The sequence below is a fragment of the Saccostrea cucullata genome, unplaced genomic scaffold (genome assembly GCF_032062105.1).
Source record: "Saccostrea cucullata isolate Sc308-1 unplaced genomic scaffold, CSIRO_AGI_Scuc_v1 ctg8578, whole genome shotgun sequence".
NCBI classification, from domain to species: Eukaryota; Metazoa; Mollusca; class Bivalvia; order Ostreida; family Ostreidae; genus Saccostrea; species Saccostrea cuccullata.
In genome coordinates this window covers 1-22030 of record NW_026927103.1, presented here as the reverse complement: position 1 = coordinate 22030, position 22030 = coordinate 1, and the positions used below count along the sequence as shown (strand labels likewise).

The 22030-nt window shown below is 33.8% G+C and overlaps 1 protein-coding gene across 1 annotated transcript; it reads left to right on the top strand.

Annotated features, from left to right (window-relative positions):
- Positions 1-7563: 7563 nt before the first annotated feature.
- Positions 7564-20079, top strand: LOC134273458 (stress-induced-phosphoprotein 1-like). Its single transcript, XM_062755658.1, has 13 exons — positions 7564-7642; positions 13019-13228; positions 13781-13922; positions 14150-14300; positions 15414-15618; positions 15843-15969; positions 16199-16301; positions 16525-16645; positions 17072-17168; positions 17373-17534; positions 17929-18032; positions 18928-19091; positions 19882-20079. The coding sequence occupies exons 1-13, from the start codon at positions 7619-7621 to the stop codon at positions 19952-19954; spliced, it is 1683 nt and encodes a 560-aa protein (XP_062611642.1). The 5' UTR covers positions 7564-7618; the 3' UTR covers positions 19955-20079.
- Positions 20080-22030: the final 1951 nt, after the last annotated feature.

Sequence of the window (22030 nt, the reverse complement as noted above, 5' to 3'; positions counted from 1 at the left end):
AGACAAATAAAAAAACAACACAATAAAAAAACAACAAAAAACTTTTACAAAAGATGTGCCGAGAGTGGGGGAGGGGAGGGAAATGTTAGTACTTAGTAGAAGTGCAAAAATAATAATGAAACGACCTTACCTTGGCTCTTTCTTAATGACTAGGAAATACCTCCATTCCAGCGTTGCTGGCATGCTGTTCCAATCCAATATGCCCAGCCTCCTTCAAATCCTCCAACGATGAAAGAGCCAGCTGCCTCCACGTCCTTATTCCACCATCTCCAATGAGATGAGAAGTCCCAGCAAAGAGAGATTTCAAATATCAGGAAGGAAACTGCAAATAAACAATACTTTATTAGAGGCCAGCTAATATTATACTTTTATTGACTGAGTTGAGGGCAACATGCGTTTTGTCAGACCCCAGAACCAAACTGTCTGCCTGAGGTTGTTAGGCCGAAGGCAGACAGTTTGGTTCGAGGGTCGACAAAACGCATTTTGCCTGAGAATTCAGTCAATAAATGTTTTGTTTGTTATACCTTTCACTTTGTTTTATTTTTTTAACATACATGTAATTTATAATGTCTTCCGTGATGTAACATCAGGACCGTCACTGTTGAACACCAACCAATGAAAATGAGATTAAGCTCCGCCTATTCTGTGACGTAAGCAGTCCAACATTTCACCGACCAGTTCAACATCTCTCTCAGCGGTCAAACATCAATTATTTTTATGCCTGCTCAGCAAAAAGTTAGAAATGTTAAGACTTTTTTCGTATAGATTTGTATGGGAACAAATTTCTTAAGGTATGACAATTGACTTTATTCCATGTTTAGCCCTTTATCCTATGGATATCACTCACTACTGGATTTTTTTTCTTATTTCCTATGTTGCATTTATTTTTTCTTGGGAATGGACCGGCTAAAAATCTCAACTAAAAATTGTTTTTAAGTTACCTTGAAAAGAACTTTATTCGGTAATGACCAATATTTGCCCCCCAAATCAAACTTTGATGGATATATATTTAATTAAGTTCTTAAACAGGGGAGTATATGCTGACTTTAAAGCACTGAATATTTTTTAAGTAATAACGCCATATGTACGTAATGACGTCACAAACATGACGTAAATTTCAGTTTTTTTATGAATTTTACAGAAAAATGTACATATTTCGTCGATATTTTGAGTAAAAGTAACCGAGCGCATGCGTGTTCAGGATCAATATTTTGATATAATGTGTAGAATGATAATATCAATGAAATATGTCAATATTGTTCCTGAACAAACTTGCGCTCTATCAATTTCAAATAAAATTGTTGAAATTTTGTCCATTTTGTACCTCTTTCTGAAAAAGGATATAAAATCGGACTAGTTTGTGACGTCATAAAAACAAAAATTGTGAATACACTGCTTTGACATTATAATATTTTCTATTAATTTATATTTCTCATACAATTTATTGAATTCAGCACATTTCAGGAAGTTTTCAAAATTTGACTTTTGTGGGGGCAAATATATGCAATATACCGCATATAGTTCTTTGATTAAATCAGTTCATCCAGGTAACTCAGATGCTGCATCTGATGCATGATTGGTAAATGTGATCCCTATACAACATGTAGGTGCATTTCTCATAACTTAGGTAATCAGAAATTACAGAGCTCAGATCACCTCAATGAATGCTTTTTTTTCAGTAGGCAAAGTCCTACATTAAACTAATAATTTAGAAGTGTATATCCAAAAATCACTCATCTGGAATATCTAGATGCAAGCCCGATAGTGTGCATCCTTAGATGTATCATATCCATGCAAGTTTGGTCTACATAGGGCTTAAATATAGTAACTTTAGAATGAACCTGCTCTAACTGGAAAATAAATGTCAGATCCAGCATCTGAAGCAAGCCTACAAGGTAGTATGCATCGATCATAAGATGTATCACCCATGCTGCAAGTTTGGTATTTTTAACATAGGGCTTATAGTTCCTTGGAAATGAGACCTGCAACAAAAACTTTAACCTGTTCATTCATCTGGAAAAAAATTAAGGTCAAATCCAGCATCTATAGCAAGCCTGCTTGTATGCATCTTTAGATGTAACACTCATGCAAGTTTATTCAACATAGGGCTTATAGTTAGTCAGCTTATAGTAGGTCAGATCCAGCATCTAAAGCAAGCCTGGTAGTAATTGCATTCTCAGATGTATCACCCATGCAAGTTAGGTCAACATAGGGCTTATAGTTACTTGGAAATGAGACCTGCACCAAAAACTTTAACCTTCTCACTCACCCGGAAAATGTAGGTCAGGTCCAGCATCTGTAGCAATTCTTGTAGTATGCATCCTTAGATGTATCACCCATGCAGATTTGCTCAACATAGAACATGAAACACACTAGAAGCATCTTGCATGCATAGAAGTACCGGTACTTAAAGAGAAAACTGCAACAATAGCTTTAACCTGGGCAGCCGACGCAGACACAGAAGGTATCACATAATAAGCTCCCCAACTTCATTGAGGTGAACTTAAAAAAAGTGTATAGTCAAGCTACGATTAAGTTTATTTTGCAATGTATCAATTGACTCAAAAGCCTTTAATATGGTCATTTATCTAGAAATTAAATAGGTCAGATATAGCGCCTATATTGAGAATCGTATGACGTGTCAGTCAAATATTCAGCGATCGATGCAAGTTTGGATACAATATCCTTTTAGTTACTAATTTAAGAAAATGGCTCTGCTTCAAAATATTATTAAACTTGTCCAATCATTCTTCTATAAACGTATGTTAGACACAGCATCAGAAGTAAATCTGCTAAGCTGCTTCCTCACTGAAAATTCATAGTCACCATAGCAACTGTAGTTACTTAAGAAATAAGGTATCATTTTAAAACATTTATCAGGATATAAATATACTGAAGTTGGTATGAGATTGAATTCACCATAAAGTCCTTTATATCTTGATAGATGTTTAAAAATGATACCTTATTACTCATTCATATATTTGCCTGATTATGACTTTTAATTAATGTATGAAGTGTCTTTTTTTTATTTTTCAAACTCAACAGCATATATGCAATCCACTGAATGCATGTCGACTGTTTATGATGTGCCCAACCCCTACCCCCCAGAGGTCCTCATTTGAACCATTTTGATTTTACACTACCTGAGGATGCCTCCATATAAATATGACTAATCATGGCTTTTTTGTTCTTAAGAAAAAGATTAGTCCCTATATATTCCTGTGTAAAACTTGGATCACCCATCATTGGCCAACTTACCCCCCCCCCCACCCCACCACCATCTCCAGGCAATGATTTCAACAAATTTGAATCAATGCTACCTGAGGATGTTTCCATTAAGATATGACCAATCATGGCTTTGATGCTCTTGAAAGAATACCTTTAAAGAATTTCCTACATATTCCTATTGTTAAACTTTACTCCCCAATTGTGACCCCACCCCACCCCGGGGGGTCGTGATCTGAACAAACTTGAATCTACACTACATGAGGATGCTTGCATATAAATATGACCAATCATGGCTTTGATGTTCTTCGGGAGAAGAAGATTTTTAATGATATTTTCCTATATATTTCTATGTAAAACTTTGGTCCCCTGTTGTGGCACAACCCCACCCCTTGGGGTTACAATTTTAACAAATTCTATTTTACACTACGTAAGGATCGATGCTTCCATATAAATAATATCAATCATGGCTTTGCTGTTCTTGAGAAGAAGATTTTAAAGATTTTCCTTATGTATTCCTGTTAAATTTATTCATCCATTGTGGCCCCACCCTACCCCCAGGGGTCAAGATTTGAATAAAATTGAATCTATGTAATTCCATGTAATTTTCATCTTTCCTGGCCCAGTGGTTCTTGAGAAGAAGATTTTTAAACAATTCAATTATTTTTTCACTAATTCCTAGTTATCTCCCCTTTAAAGAGAGCATGGCTTTTGATTTGAACAAACTTGAATCTCCTTCATCCAAGGATACTCTGTAGTAAGTTAGGTTGAAATTGGCCCAGTGGTTCTTGAGAGAAGTCAAAAATGTGAAAAGTTTTCAGACGGACAGATGGACAGACGGGGGCCGGATTATCCCCAGGATGCTATACAAAAGTTTCAGCTTTTCTGGCCCAGTTGTTCTTGAGAAGAAAATTTTGATTTTTCCTATTTATTTCAATGTTAAACTCAGATTTCCTACTGTGGCCAGGGCCGCTCTACCACGGAGGTCATGATTTTGACAATCTATTTAGATATACACTACCCCAGAATGCTTCCACACAAGTTTCAGCTTTCCTTGCCCAGTGGTCCTTGAGAAGATTTTTAAACAATGTCTTATATATTTCCATATAAACTTGAATTCCCTATTGTGGCCCCGCCCTACCCCCAGGGGTGTGATTTGAACAATTCAGAATCTGCACTTCCCCAGGATACTTCCACATAAATATTGTCCCGTGTTGATATTACAAGTTAACTCAGTATAGCAAATTAATCACATTAAAAAGCTGTCAAAACTGTGAAATGTGTGCTAGAACATTGGGCATTGAACATACTGAACAGAATACATTTCACTTAGAGACGACTGACCTGGTTGAAGAATTAATAAAAATCCATATAATATTATTAGTTACGAACATATACTGATATAGCATTTGATTCAACGGACACATCTCACACGCACATTCAACAAGCCAACTTTCAAAGGCGCCAATGGGCAATGAATGGGAACAATAGAACAGCAGAAATTTCCCACCAAAAAAGCACGTGACTAAAGATCAAAGTGCATCCAATGAAAAGCAAGATTCACCAAACTATTTATATTCTATTTATAGCATCAAAGTGGAAAAGAAAGCATTTGATAGCATCCGCCCAACAAGTCTAGGCTTACGTAATAAAGACTCATGATCTTAATTTTTTATTCCAGTGGGGACCGACTTCTAAAAAAATCAATCCAGAATTTTTTGATTGTAGAAATAAGGTCAACTCCATTCCAAAATCTTCAAAAGCTATAATAATTTCGAAAGGGGGGTATTTTTACCATTCTTCAAATGCTTCTTAATATGATATGAAAGCCGAAGATATGGAAATGGAAGAACAGTATGCATATTTTACCTCTCTTCGGATCTTTCATTCTCATCTTGAAAAGTTGTTAATTTGCAACAATAAAATGACATGAAGATTGAACCTTATCAAGATCACCAAACTACTTACAAAGAAATTTGTCTAGTCTATAGTTTTTTGGAGCAAACTCAGTAATAATTGATAGACTAAGCTGGAAGTCAGAGAAGAAACTTAATTCTCTGAATACTTGAAAAAAATATATATCACCGACATAATTACTATAAACCCCGAAATATTTTTCGTTTGGAAAACATACTATCAGTACGTTTTCCAAACGAAAAAAAATATTATACACACCAAATATTAAGACAAAAGTATTCGTTAAATTACCGGGTATTATCTCTACAGGCGAAATATTTATTTATTGATTCTCCTAAATGAAAATGTGGTCAGAATGAGAATGTTTTAATGCATCATTTTTTCTTTGTTTCTAAAAGATAAATAAAAGCAAGAAATAATCTTTTTGACATCACTGTTAAAGTTAGACTAGAAGAAACGATTCTGATAGATATATATTATTAGAAATAAATCAAAGTTCGGGCTTTTTGAAATCATAGAAAACTGCTTGAACTTTGTTAAAAATGGAAGTTGGAAATTTGCATACTTTACTCTTGAAATATTGAAAATTAAACTTTGAATATTTTCCCCCATATATCAAGCAATCTCCGTTTGCATAAAAACAATGCATTCAATAGGTAATGGGGGGGGGGGGGTGTCACTAAAGAGTATATATAGGGAAGACGGTTTCAAAAAGAACATTACATTGGCAAGTTGGGCGGTACTCTCTCAACCTCTGTCTATTAAAAATGTCCAATTTTTTTTCGTAGTATAGTGTGGTAGTTAATTCATGATAATGAGATATTTAATGCATAAATATGTAACACCCCTCCCCCCCCCCCCCCCCCCCCCCCCCCTTCACGAAAGAAATATAATTTTCGAGTTCGAACTTTCCAATTTTTCTTTTGCTTTCTTTTCAATTTTTTTTTTTTTTCTTTTTGTTTTTTTTTTTTTAGGTGTTTCCGTTTTTTAACACCCCCAGTCAAAAAACGATGCGGATACTGTTTGCCTTTCGTAAAAATAGATAACCTGCGTAAGTACGGAAGCGTTTTAGGTGTCAGCACGTGTGTATTTTTTGCTATGTCAAACTTTCTTACTTAATTGCTTTCTTTGTTAGTACTTGAATTAATGTAAGCGGGATAAATATTTTTTTCTGCAAGTTGCAACGTTGATTAGAGTTAGCACGTAAAATATTGTATTATCGATATGTACATCATTGTGTGTCTGATGGACGGAACAGCTACTGATCAAGAGTTGATAAGATTTGCGGTGTTTAGGCCTTCTGACTGATAAATTACACTGGCCGGGTTTCTTTAAGATATAAAGGAGATAATATGCAGTGGATGTAAATATATATAAGTATGTATTTTTAAGATATGATGTCCTCTCTATTGTTTATTTGATTCTTCTCTTAATTATTTATGCTTAAATTAATTTTCCTCGTATTTCTCTTGTATAGGCCCAAAATTGGAAATACAATGTGTACCTGTAATGAATTTACCTATTTACTTATTTAAACTTTAATGTAAAGTGAAGATAACGAAAAGTAATAGATAAAAACAATCAATAAACAACAAAATTACATAATGAGAAGAGGGCATAATACATTCCAGAGTTGGGATTAGGTACCAATGAGGAGTAAGCATCCCCTTGTGACCGTAACATCGGCCTCGAGTCCTATGTATTGATCAGGTAGAACTTCCCGTAGTCAAATTCAGAATAAAAACAAAGGCCTAACAATTGATATGAACCACAATTCATTCAGCCAAAATACACAGGCACGTAGCATTGTTTTTGAAAGTGGTAGGGGAGGGGGCAACCAGAGAAAATTTTTTTTTTACTTACCTGTAAATGTTGACAAGCAAAAAAAATGAAATTTCCCAAACTCGAAAATCCTATTTCGTGGGGGGGGGGGGGGGGGGGTAGTAGCCAACTTTTTTCAAGGCCAACTTCCTTCCACTTCCTTTTTTTTTTTTCTTTTTGCATACAATACTGCATTTCCTAGATATTACTATACTGTGGTAAGAAGTGGGGGGGACCAACCTTTCAATGGACATTTTCAATAGTAAAGCTAATGTTGGGGAAAAAGTGGGGGGATGGCAGGCCCCCCTGCCCCCCCCCCCTGTTGCTACGTGCCTGATACAATCGATTAAGTATAAAAAAAATTATAGGTTATATTTTATGACGGAGTCATAATATAGCGACCATAGAATTTACGAAATACCAACCACCAGCTGTTAACCGAGGTTGTTGAAATCTCTGTAGGTAACATAAACGTAGCAGTGATTAACATATAATCCTCATTTTTAAAAAAAATGATCGTACTCAGATGGCCGAGCAAATCATTTGACCAAAAAAAAAACTGATTAAAAGAAGAAAAAAAACTTTACATTTTTGATACTTCAGAGTTTCCGTACGAAGAAAGGGCAGTAATTCTGAGAAATTTCGAGAAGAGAACATGGCTGACATAAACAAGAAGAAGGTAGGGAATAAGAAATATTCTGTCTATATTGATTTATTTCTTGAAATGTTTAGATATTTAATTGTTGTATGGAAAGATTTCATGTCAAATATCTGTTGTTGAGCAGCACGTGTGCCAGTTAACACCCGGCATCAGAAAATTGCACGTGTTTCTTCCCCGATCCCGAATTTAAAACGATCGCAAATTCTAGAAAATGGAATTGATAACGCAAAAAGTAGTTATTTTTAGTTAATTTCCATTCTTTATAATTAAGTGTTGCAATTAAGCAGATTATAGTTTATTCTATCACCTTTTCTTATGACAAAAAAAAAATCTTTCATTTTTTTCTTTTTCTTTTTTTTTTTTTGGTTGGTTAGCAATGCAATTTTATCTGTTTGGAATTTGATGCATGTATATAGAGGAAGTACAATTAAGATTCTAGAATATGCTATGGGGGAGAAGACTACAAATGATTTGACACAGAAATTGTTTTTACCAAACAATTGTATGTTAAAAGAATTACTTTGACCGAGGAAATGAGAACATCTAGGCCTACTGCCTTTTGATTTCAAACTTTGTGAAACAGGAAAGGAGTCAACCAGGGAAGGAACCTGGTATCCATGCAGCATTAGTCAGGTGCTCTTCTGACAGCTAGGTCAAAGGCCCAAATCGTGATATTCCACTCCCTCCTTAAATTGTCTTTGCCCTGGAAGACTCAACCCTAAGGTCTTATAAATTCAAGTTGTTGCCCCTGGCAGTGTTTTTCTGACTTAGCTACTCAGGCCGGAATCCATGGCCAATTTAATAAACCATTACACTTTCACTCTTGTTAGCTCACTGTGAGCTGATAGCTAAGGAGACTTAGGAGAGCTTTTCTGAGATTGTCTTTCTGTACTTAAATTTGTCCTTAGTTCTGTTAACTTTTTTCACATTTTATATCTCTCCTTCAGAATTGCTCGGCTTTGATAAATTTTTCTTGACATTTCATTGTACAATAATTATATAGGATCAATCCATATGATTTTGCCTTCGGATTAGAACTGAAACAAATGTTTGAAATGCTCGCAGAGTTGTTTTAATAATGTATTGGGGAAATACAGGAAGAGATGACAGTTAATTGTATTAATGTAAATAATGTAGAATAGAATCGATTATATTTTGAAATATTTCACGTTGGGACTAGTGGGTAAAAAAAGGTATGACTTTGGCATGTAGGATTACTTGTATATCATAATTCACAATAACAATAAGACTACAATTTGTGAGCTTGCTTGTCATGTTAACAATCAATATTGCAGGCCTTTCAAAATCTGCCGGTACCCGGTACTTTTACCCGATTGGATTCATTCATGGTACCGGCCAAAATATTCAGAGGAGAAAAAAAAATCGCGTGAAAATACGATAGGCCCTACCATGTTTTACAAAAGTTGTGGTTAGGCCAGATAAAATTAATCTTTAGATTCTCATCCCCGCCGGCCCCTCTCAAAATGTCCCGCCTCGGTGTTTTTTATTTCGATTTTTGGGTGTTAAAAGTATTTCCCATGTATTTTTATTCAGCAAGAATTTTGGTCAAAGTTTAAGAGTTACCTCTCGTCTGTATTAAAAGTCGCGTGTCGCTATTTATAGCAAAAGAGCCATGTGAAGAATGGCGAAAAATCGGCAATAAAAGCAGTTTAAATATGTAATGAAAAGATAAATTGTCAGTGTAAAAAAGGCAGAGAAGAAAAAATAGCATAAACACATCTAGATAGTATTAATGGCTTGAGCAAATTAGAGAGATCTTAACTAAGGAAAAATAGACAGAGAAAATAACACCTGGTCAAGTTTTAAACGATCTCCAATTGTGTGTGATTTTTCTTTGAAAAAAGAAATAATAAAACATCGTAGGCAGACTTTAAAGAATGCTAAGAAAATGTTAAATCTTAAAACTGTTCAGGCCTAGGTTTTCCAGTAGAAGGTGATATTTTACAGAAAACAGAGGTTGGTAAAACCAAAAGGTATTTGGGGAAGTCTGACATGCATACACAATTTATCGGTATCCCCACCCCATTTTGTTTGGCGTGTGCCGTATTTGTGTACTTGATAATTTCTTAATTAACAATAAATATTTATTTTTTTAAAGCAAGAAGCTTCTTTAAATATTTAAAAGAATATGAAAGGAATAAAATCTATTCATATTGGCATTAACATAACAAAAAATGTTTACGAGAGTCCATGTTTTGTTGATACTTCCAATTTAACAATTATAAAAAATAAAAAATAAAATCCGCCCACCCGCCCCAATATTTTAGCAAATTAGGAAGAGAATCTAAAGATTAATTCTATCTGGCCTTACGTAGCTTTGTATTATTCTTAGTCCGTAATGGTATCTAATAACGTTTTTGATTGGTTAGTCAAGAAGATCATTAAAGCGTTTGAATAAATGAAACAAAAGAGATTGCGTAACGCGTCTTATAGATCTTGTCGAAAACGAAAGTAGATTTCGATATCAAATTCCACCGTCACTGATTTTGACAAAAGCTAATGACTAATATGTTTTACGGTGTGACCGTTGGGGCGAGCGCAGTTGTACCATCGAAAAAACTTGAAAAATTTATCAGCCACTTCAAACATCAAGCCGCACGAGACGTCTCGACTACCTGTGACGTCACGCAACGTCACGGAGCTCGTTGGAGCTTACGGAGACAGCCGAGCGTCTGGTTGAAACTCTAGACCTAGTGCAATTTTGGTCGAAAAACATTGCAGAGTTATTTTTTGTTTATTTGAAAAATATCTACAAACTGATAGCCTTTCATCCTTTACGTTATTATTTATTTCTTTATTTATTCGCGCAAAGGTCATTGGGTAGTGCAGGAATTCTGGGAATGTTGCACAGAGAAATTTGGCTGACGTATGTACAGATTTCAATCCGAATTTCCTCTGTTCTTACATGTTAGTCTATTGAGCTCGCTTCGCGACGCTCGCTGCGCTCGCTATGAATATATTTTAAATAAATACGGCCAAAAAAATAAAAAATAGGAACCAGGTGTCAGAAATGAAAGTGTCAATTTAGAGCAATGGTAATGAGTTTCACAAAAGATTTTAAGGTAAGTCACTCGTCAGCTTTTTAGAAAAGTTCACGCAGAAGCTTTTACTTCAAAACTACTTATTAAAATTCAATTTTTATAACATATTTAAATTCAACAATGTAAATTTTTTAACATTCAATGAAAAAACTGCTCAAAAATCTACAAAGAAGCAAGATTTATGAGGGACTATTTCTTTTGGTGGAAGGATATTTAGCAGAAAATTCTGCATATCTACACATTTATAAAATTTAATGTAATGGAAATTTAGCCTCACATACTTTTTCTCGGAGAATATTTTCGTTTTGATATTGCTAAAAATATTTAATATATGTCTTAATTTATATTTTTAGACTAAGTTTTACACCTTCCTTCAACAAACTTTTCCAAAAAATGAAAATATTTTAAAAGAAGTCAAGTTCAAATTTACACCATTTTTTGCCTGAAAATCACATACTTTGACAAATATTTCAAAATTAACATCACTGACCCCACCTTTTTCTTTCATTATTTTAAACTACTCGATACTTGTGACTGATCAGCATTTAAGTCGTAAAAAGTTTGATATAAGAAAAAAAATTTATTGCCTATTAAGTTTTTTAATACCCCAAATATGTTATTTTTTAGTGCAAAAAGGTCACAAAATAATTTACGCGCATTAATTTGCAGGATTTGTTTAATGATTAAATATTATTCAAACTATTTTACGTAAAATACATAAGATTATATTTATTGCCATGCTTACATCTGATCAAATATAATAAGGGTTAAAGTAATTAACCAAAGAGATGAAATTTAAGTGCAAAAAGGTCAACTTAAATGTACCGTAGATCAGTAGGATGCACACTGACCCCCTATTTTCTTTGCGATTTTGAGTTACACTTTATGAGTACTTATCCAAAATATACTTCTCAAAAAACCCTTGATATAACAAATTTCAGGAGTGACTTACCTTAAGATACAAGGAACTAGACCGCGGAAAGTCTTCAACACAATTGACCGATAGAGAGACCGACATGAACAGTAGATAGTTCTTTGACCACCTCTGTACTACATTTTAATAGCCTCAACTCTTCAAATTCAAGTGTCAAAATCCGCAGCTGACGATATAAATTACTTACAGTCTTAAATATCTGCAACTTTCTGATGAAACAAAAGGACATAAAACAGAAACTATTTCTTTTGCCACACATTTAATTCTTTGATTCAGCAGTTTTCTAGTGGTCAAGAGAATGACCTTGCGGACGTTTACTTTCTTCCCAATATTGTTACCATATCCAGTAAAGTGAAGGAGTCATATATAATTTTTTTTTTTGTCTCCAGTCTTGATGTCATCTTTGTCTAATTTACACATGTATATTATTTTAATGTACATGTACCAGTGCATGAAAAATATGCTGAATTTATTGGTACATGCTATGCATCATGTAGTGTTTCTTCTAATTTTTTTTGTTAAAGTCTGCACTTTACTGTAGAACAGAAATGAATTTAATTTAATGCAAATACAATTTCATTTCTCTTTTATTAAATCTAAATTTTGAATTTACATTTCGTGACTCAATAATTTTTTTATATTTAAAACATAACACTTACAACTCAAACCTTTCAAATTTTTTTTGAACAAATTTATAAATATAAACAAATATAGCATAGAACTTAGAAGTTTTACCTAAATCTTATTGTTACTCTTCTCAAATAACTAATTTTTCTATGTAATTCCACCCATCCAGTGCTAAACTTCACATGTAATGTTTATTGACCAAAAATAAACTTTGAAACATGGCATAAAAATAACACTGATAGCAGCATACTTCTATGTGTCTAGAAACCAGGAAATGCTGTCTGGTGGCTTCTAAATTTCAAAATTTTTCCGGGGGGGCATGCCCCCGGACCCCCCTAGCAGGCTCACGCCTTCGGCGTTCGCCAAGTGGTACCTCCTATTTTTTATAAAGTACCACCTGCTTCAAATCTTTTTGAAAGCCCTGATATTGCATTAATTAACACAATAAGGTGCTTTATTTACACATTTGCCTCCTGAAAGGAAGTGTGAATCAAGCAAGCAGAGTGCCCCATGTTAATTTTTTTGCCAACTGAAGGGTTTGACCATCGACAGTTGATCCTGCCTGACCACTACATTAGTTCACCTTTTAATTTGTAAACCCCTGTTGGAACCCTTTAAAGAGTTTGAATTTTGAAACTTCATGGCATTTTCTTTTATTTCTATGTCCTCTCTCCCATTTTATAGAGCAGAGATTGCACCTGACTGTTTTATAAACTAAGTTTTGAATGTTTTTGCTATACAATATGCCCCTCCAGCCCTGAAACTTTTTAGGCAGAAGCCCTGAAAAGTCAAGGAAATGAGGCATTAAGTCAGGGAAAGTTTGAGGAGGCCATAGGGAGTTACACGGAGGCAATTCAGCTGGACCCGGACAACCACGTACTGTACAGTAACAGATCAGCCGCTCTCACTAAAGCAGGGAAATACCTGGAGGCCATAGGGGATGCCGACAAAGCTATTAATCTACAGCCAAACTGGGCTAAGGTACCACACAATTTTTTCAGTTCATTTCTCTTTGCAGAGTTGTATTTTGAAATGAAATGAGAAAGTTTTTTTTTTTTGGTATAATCAGTTAGTGATCTAAATGTTGAGCCTATAATATTCTTTGGTAAATTGAAACAAATAAGTAAATATCTTGAAATAATTTAATTCTGGTTGTAATGCTGATTGATTGGATAAAAAATTACTTTTAGTTTTACTTTGGTATAGAATTGGTTACGTAGTACGTAGCAATGACTTGCGTCAAAAATGTATCAATCCGCCCAACGTTAAATTCAAATTTTGTACAAACTGAAGTCATTTTGTTAGAACAATCATCTTTTTTTATTACATCAAATGAATGAAAATTAAATTATAAGCAATGAATTTAATAGCTATACCCATTTTATATGGTATAAACTGGGTTGGAACAGTTTACGCTTTTTTATAAACCGCTTCGCGGTTTAAATTCATTCCTTAAATATAAAGCTAAAGAGATATGTAAAACTGTGTAGTAGAATGTGAGCTCATTTTATGTGAATTGTTTTCTCTGTGTAGGGATATTCCAGGAAAGGCACTGCCCTGTGTTGTCTAAATAGATATGAGGAGGCAAATGAGGTTTTCTCTGATGGGCTCAAGGTGGATCCAGAAAATGCCGCCCTCAAAGAAGGACTACAGAAGACCAAAGATGTTCTTACAGGTAAAAGTAATCAAAGAAAATGGTGTAAATCACATACATTTCAGATGATTTCACTACTTTATTTTTCACAAAATCAACAAAGCAAGTAATTAATTTGCGAGATTTGATATAAATTTTAGCTCACCTGAGCTGAAGACTTTTTACAATTTCATGTGCTTTCAATTCTAATGGGAATTTAAGGTATAAAATATTTATTTTGTTGTATTACATTGAATCTTTTATTGCAGGTCCTGGAAATAGCCAACCTATACCGAGTCCTTTTGCTGTTCCTGACATGATGGAGAAGCTACAAGCAAACCCTAAAACACGAGAGTTTCTTAAACAACCCGATTACCGTGCTATGATTGAAAAGCTACAGAAAAATCCTAATGACCTCAAGTTAGTATTAGCTATAGTCAAGTTAGTATTAGCTAAAAGTATGGAAAATAGCCTATCAGATTGAGAATGCAACTCTTCTATGTCTAAATTTTGCAATATTATGGGAATCAAAAGTCAATAAGAATAGAGATTAGAGCTATGTATTATTTAAAAAGTTTCAATGCAAGTTATGCAACAGAAAGCTTTGATGGCTCTGAGATTCAATAAGATTATTTCTCAGTGCAAGATCTTCATTGGAAATGTGCTCCATCTACACTGTATTATAATGAGACATGGAAAACACTTTTAATAATGAGATATCTAAAATCCAGCTTTTGCAAGTACTGTTCTCCTGAATTACCACCCAAAAAGTATGCTTTTCTAAGTGATACCCCTGTTAAAACTACACAGTTTTAACAATATTGTAACACACAGTCAGCAATTTAACAAAATCAGAGAAGTTGAAAAAAGGGGGTCACAGTACATAAACGAATAGCATTTGACTGTGTATTCATTTTTAGCACCTTTCACGGAAAGAAACTTCCTCTAAATCAAGTACATTGCTAAATGTCTTGCACACATATATACATGAATAGACCGTTTCATGGTAACTGCTGTACTGCTCTTTTGCAGGGCAAAATGATATAGTTTGGTGAAATATGACGTAAAAGTAATTGTTAAATATACGTCATTTAATTATCTCTCAACAAAAACTTCGCCAAACGTTATTATTTTGCCCTGCAAAAGAGTAGTACCGCAGTTACCGTGAAGGGGCTAATAAGGACATTAAGAAATGCGCTAAATCAAATATACGCTAACTGGATCAAAAATAAATTTCCACCAAATATTGTACATGTCAAATACCCAGGTATAATAAATTTACAGTATTAAGCCTAAGTGGAAACATTCTTTAAATAAGGCATACTGCATAACTAAAAATAAAAGTTGAATAATGTAAGCAGGATTGTAAATAAAAGAACAAAAATTATTCAGTTCTCTGGTTGACAGTTTTTCTCTCTGTCAGAATGTCAGATGGCCATGCTGAAAAGTTTTAAGAACTGTTATAGAATTTGATGCTTGAGTTATCTTTCATGATGTGTGAGTTATCTACATGTATCTTGATTTACTTTGTAGGGACATGGCCGATCCCAGAATAATCACCACTCTAGGTGTTCTCATGGGATTCGATGTCAGCACTCCTTCAGCTTTCACAGAGGAAAACATGGAGACAGACACACAGCAACCTCAGACTTTCCCAGAATCTCAAAATGCCTCATCTTCTAACCCCAGCCCCTCTGAATCCTCAGCTTCTAGTAGTACAAAGAATGTTAACACAAAGGTGATGTCAAGAGACAGAAGAATTATAAATTAAAAAGTTACAAGAGCTACTTGGAAAAGAACTGGTGTCCTTGTACATCACCTTTCCCTCCAAAAAAATAAAAAGCACCAAACAGATAAACAAACAAACAAAACTGATAGGCACAGAAAAAATTATTTGTTTAACAGTCTGGTGATTTTTAAACATGGAATGAGTTCCTTCATTTTTAATTATATCATTGATAGGCACTTGAAGAAAAACAAAAGGGTAATGCAGCATACAAGAACAAAGATTTTGAGACAGCCCTCAGCCATTACTCTGCAGCAATTGAGCTAGACCCAACAGACATCACATTCCGCAATAACAGAGCAGGTGGGTTATACGAAAAGTTATTGGATATCTATTTTCTAAGCCACTTAATGTGATGCCTTGCCCAAAAAATTACAGAACTGCAAGTTATAATGTTTTTAAACAACATTCTTCTTTTAGCTCTACTGGTCGTAGACGAGGACCAATTTAAAAAAAAGAAGAGCTATGATCTTGTCAGTGACTTAAATCTGTTAAAGAAGTGTCCTTTCAAGGTCTCATTTATGTATTTCAGCGGTGTATTTTGAACAAGAAAACTATGACAAATGTATAGAAGAATGTGAAAAGGCTGTGGAAATTGGACGAGAAAATAGAGCAGATTACACACTTATAGCAAAGTAAGGATTTTATCTTTGACACACAATACAGTTTCATTTTCTGATAATAAAAAATGTTCTTGTGTGGCATTGAAGAAATGTAAGATTAAAGGGAAGTAAATATGCCACATTCCCTGATAGATAAAAAATGTGTATGTTGAATGAAATGGATAAATCCTAGACATCAGAAGGAAATTTAAATCAATATCCTTGTCAAGTGGGGAAAAAAAATGTTTCTTTTCAGAGCTCTAGCCAGAATTGGTAAGGCTTATATGAAGAAAGATGATGAAGAGAACGCTCTACGCTATTTTAACAAGTCTATCTCCGAGTACCGGACGCCAGAAATTTCAAAATTAATTGTAGAAGTGAGTGTTTTTCCTAATCTTTTGATGCCTGTTGATGGCTAAAATTTCTGTAATAAGCATCAGCATTTTACATTCACCTGTAACTTAAACCCAACAAATAATTAGAATCACAATTTGCTATCACATAAAGACATGATATAAGACATGACAGTACATGTAGATTTTCTTGATTATACATGTACTTTACTGTAGATTTCTAAATATACGTGTGGAATTAATTATTTCCTCATGCGAAATAAAATTACTCATCTTTATTTTTATGGTGCTGAAATCTAAGTAAATTCTCTTGACCATCCGTCCATTCGCGAATTATTATTCTCGCGATTTGACGTTGAGGAGCTCATTCGCGATAATAAGTACTCACAAAAAATAAGGAATCTACAGTATTCTTAAGTCAAATTTCTGTAAACTTGTTTCCATTTTTAGATTGAGAAAAGAATGAAGGATAAGGAGCGTCTGGCTTACATCAACCCAGAGATTTCATTGGAGGAAAAGAACAAAGGCAATAAATTATTTCAAGAAGGTAAATATATGAAACTATGACTAGCTAAGCTTAACTTTTAAAAATACAAATAACATTAAAAGTGTACAAACTTGTAAAGTCTATGTGACAACAATACATATTAAGTAAGAGGAAACATTTGTTTTTCTAAAAGCTTATTAATGTTAGCAGTATGATTTTCATAAAATCAAAAATCCACATTGGTGTTATTGTTTTCTTCTATAGGAAAATATCCAGAGGCAAAGAAACATTATGATGAAGCTATCAAGAGGAATCCAGATGATGCCAAATTGTACAGCAATAGGGCGGCCTGCTACACAAAATTAATGGAATTCAACCTGGCTATTGCAGATTGTGAAAAATGTATTGCACTGGATCCCAAATTTAGTAAGTTTAAACATTCTACATGTCAAATTGAATTTAAAAAATTGAAAGTTTTGTAAATTTACAGGATATTGTGAGCACATGTCTATAGTTAGAAGATTTTGTCTGTACATAAATATGGGATGCTTACACTGTGGCAAAAATCTTGTATATGGAAGGGGGGAAAATCTTAAATTTAGGAAGTGAAGTCATATTTTACATAGATAAAGACCAGTACATTATGTATACTCGGCAGATTGGAGTTCTGCATATTTTGAAAAATTGCAAGCAAGAAAGTATTTAATTTTATTAAGATTGTACATGTAGTGTCACATGATTGTATTTTTTACATGGCACAGTAAGTAAGTTTTATTTGAAATGTTATGTATTAAATTTTGCAATGTTTTGTGTTGAACAGTAAAAGGTTATCTCAGGAAAGGAAGTATTCTGCTTGCAATGAAGGAGCCCACCAAAGCTATATCTGCTTACCAGAAAGCCCTGGAGCTTGATCCCAAGTCTGAGGTAAGATCCCTTCATCTACAGTCAAACATCATTATCCTGAACTCAATGGGAATAGTTAAAACATAAGATGATTTGAGCTATCGTTATTTCATTGTAAATTATTGAAAGAAAAAGTTTGGAACTTCCAAATCAAAGCAGCTTACCCTTCATACTGTAAAATCGCATATTTTCGAGGGGTCAAATTTTCATGGTTTAAGGAAAAAAATGAGTTTGAAGGGATGTAATTTTGTGGATGAAGAATTGTTTAGTTGTAATAACTGTGAAAAATTACATTTCATGGTGGACAAAAATTTGTGGGTCTCTTCATAGCTCAAAAACAACAAAAATAAAACCCCCACGAAAATTAGTGATTTCACAGTATTCAAGAAATCAGTATTCAAAATACAGAAGTTATTATGGATTAACTTTTTAGCTCAGGTGAGCTTTTCTGATCAACTGTTGTCCATCCTTCAAACGTCTGTCGGTCTGAAAATGGGAATCACAAGTAATGACAAGAGGAAAATCTGGGGATGAACAACAGGGCCAAAGTAACACAGGGAGTTTTGTGGCTCATGGGCCTCTTGCTTTGAGCATAATAGATAATAAATAATATCATTATATTTCTCAAAAATATATGTGCAAAAAAGTAATGTGGACTTTTATGTTAAATTCTATACCTTCTCAATATATCAAGAAGAATTCCTGTTTTATGTTGCTCTACTAAATAACAGAGTCATTTTCTATAAATTTTATGTAGGTGTAGATGTTTTACAAAATGTTAGAAAATCCATGTTTCTGCTTCATTGAAGGGGAAGGAAATCCATACAGCCTTTAGTTATTTTAAGGAGAGAAAATCCATGCCTCTTCCTAATTGTTTATTATTGTTTTAAGCAAGCAGTTTAATTTTTTTCTGTAGGAGGCTCAGAAAGGTTACCGTGATGCTTTGATGGCTGAGGGTAGCGACCCTGAGGCTGTGAGAAGACGAGCAATGGGAGACCCGGAGGTACAGGCCATTCTAAATGACCCAGCCATGCGCATGATCCTGGAACAAATGCAGAAAGACCCCAATGCTGTCAGAGAGTAAGTACAGAAATTATACTGATTTTACAGAGGTCAATCTAGACTTGTTTTAAATCTTATCAAAGGCATATTATTGAGTTCAAAACAGTAGAGCTACAGTCTTGTCAGAGACTTCTTAGGGTTTTTTTTTTACCCTCCAAAGCCACATGTGCTAATCCCAAACTTATCTTTCCTAATCTTTATTTTAACAAATTTTAAAAGTAACCAAACTTTTTGAAGCCCTGTCCCTGTCTTGTATAAAATGCAGCAAACTTGTTAATTTTCCCAGAGGTTATTTTTTTTGGTGTTTTTGAGGTCCATATGAAGATCCATGGATTTATGTCCACCATAGTATGTAAAATTCTATACATCTACTCAATAATTCTTTGTCCAGGAAATAAATACCACGAAAACTCTTATTTTTTCCTCAAACCTGGAAAACTAGACCAGACGATTCCTGTAAAAGAACCCCTAATTTGACTTGTAATAAGAATGCTATCCTGCTACTATATTGATGCATTACCACAACTTATAAGATGATTAACCTTATTAGCATTAATCAAGATTTACAAAAACATTAATAGATAGTTTGGTCATTAATACTTTTTATCATGAATCTCAGATATTCTTGCACAATTTTTTTGGTCAGAATTTTCAATTTTTTTTTAATAGACTGTAGACTACATGTATTGATCTCCCTTAGAGATTTTTTACAAAATTTTGTTTAGCGTGGTATTTTATTACGTATTTAATATTTATATGGTTTGTTGCTCCAGAATGCAAATATAAATGTTTGGTTCCTTTATTTTAGACATTTGAAGAATCCAGACATTGCAGCAAAGATTGAGAAACTCCTGGAATGTGGCATAATAGCTATCCGTTGATGACTGTAATATGAATGTTAGTTTTAATGCTCCATGAAGAAATGAAAATGTACAAAATTCGGAGATTAACACTCAGAATTTTTTCCTAAATGAGGACCAATCAGTGAATGAATTGCTTGATTTAATGTGTATTTTATTGTTTCAGTGTACACAAAAGTGATTCTTATTAATATAACATAAAAATTAATTTGATGTTCAGTAAAAAAAAATATCAAATTGCTTCACATAAATCTTGCTTCTAACTGAAGAAGAAAATTCAGAACATAAAACATACTTATAAACATTCATAGATGAGTTCGAATGTTGGGCATTTTATCATGTCAGATATTCTGGCAAAATACTGTTATATTAGGTCCCAATTATTTCTTCATTTGAAAAAAACAAACTATTTCCAATCCAGATTGCAAACCCAGCAAATATTTTGCACCAGTTTTAACATTTGTATTGGAATGAGGCAAAAATTTATAAAATGTAGCTTAAATTAGTTATCAAGGAAAGAGGTTTTGTTTAATAGTTCAATGAGTGTTCTATAGACTAGAATAACATTAATGGAATCTAGATACTGAGACAGAACTAGTTCCTATGTCATGCCAAAACTTTGTGATAAAAGACATATATAATCAGAGAAAGTTGCAAAACACGGGCTCCCACTGAGAAACACATGTGAATAAAATAGGTGAGAAGGACATGGTTATATAATCTCACATTGACAATCAAGTCCGACAAGAGGAAATACCGGATCTGGAAACTTGACAATATTTCTATCCATGAAAGTCTATAGGAAGAAAATGGCCAAAGAATTTTCTTCTCTATGTTTGGCAAAATTAAACACAGATGAAATGATGATCCTTTGAATTTAGGAAATTTACTTAGGAATATTAGAAAAAAATGAAAATTTTCTGTATTTAAAATGGTTAATTAATATGGACAAAACTGGAGCACACAAAAAAAGGTCACAAAAGTATTCTTGACATACACTGAAAATATACACTTGTTTTCAGAGAATGTTTTGCAGCTCTAAAACTGAAATATCAGTGATATTGAAAATCACAGTGGCCAGTAACACACTGATTTCATTTTGCATAATCAGTATTATCACCATTTTGTATATATACATGAAGTGATTATGTGAAATCAAACCTAGTGTGTTACTGGCCTTACCAGTATTTTAGTTCACCTGATTCTTCAGCTTCAAAATTGTCTGTCATCAATTTTTCATGTCCCCCAGGACTAGCTAGCGGGCTATTTCAAGCAAAGAATCTTTGAGTGAAGTGTATTCAACTTTGTTCCAGTGAAGGTCCACACCTTCTTTCAAGGAAAAATTCAATGTCATCTTTTAACAAATTTATTATTCAGAAAAAACTAATTGAAAGCTTCATTACATAGTGTGAAATCAATTTTATTTTAAAGATCATGACCCCAAGAAGTAGGGTACAAATTAAAATTTTGCACACTGAACTTTAAAACTTAGGTTTGGATGGAATATTTTGGTCTTTCTCAAAGAGCATTGATTGTTACAAAATGGCATGCTCATTTTTTTTTTTTTTTTTTGAAAGGAACAAGAAAGCATATAAATATCTTTGCAATGTTTTAAGATGCCCCATTCCACAAAAGGTTGTCCAAGTTTTACATAATTATATACTGTATAGTGAAAACCTTTATAAAAATCTCAAGAACACAAAACGGTGTTTTATAGTCACAGAAATGAAAGCATCTTTAGGTTTTTTGTTCAGATCCTGACCTCCTGGGAATAGATGTTTCACAATGGGATATATGGCAAATATAAATTAAAAAAATCTTTCCAAGAACAGAAAATCGTTGATAGTCAAATTTTACATGGAAGCATCAGTAGTATAAGGGGTCTAGCCGGCGAGGTCAACTGAGTGCACTTTTTATGCAAATGAGGTTCAAAAAAAAAAAAAATGGGTCAACTGAGTGGAGTGCTAACCCTAACCCTAACCCCTAACCCTAACCCTAACCCTAACCCCCCTAGCCCTAACTAACCCTAACTAAACCCTAACCCTAACTAACCCTAACCCTAACTAACCCTAACCCCTAGCCCTAACCCTAACTAAC

Coding starts and splice junctions, on each gene's coding strand:
- LOC134273458 (XM_062755658.1), top strand. CDS start 7,619: ATGGCTGACATAAACAAGAAGAAG. Junction 7,643..13,018: donor CTGACATAAACAAGAAGAAG/GTAGGGAATAAG, acceptor GAAACTTTTTAG/GCAGAAGCCCTGAAAAGTCA. Junction 17,169..17,372: donor CAATAAATTATTTCAAGAAG/GTAAATATATGA, acceptor TTTCTTCTATAG/GAAAATATCCAGAGGCAAAG.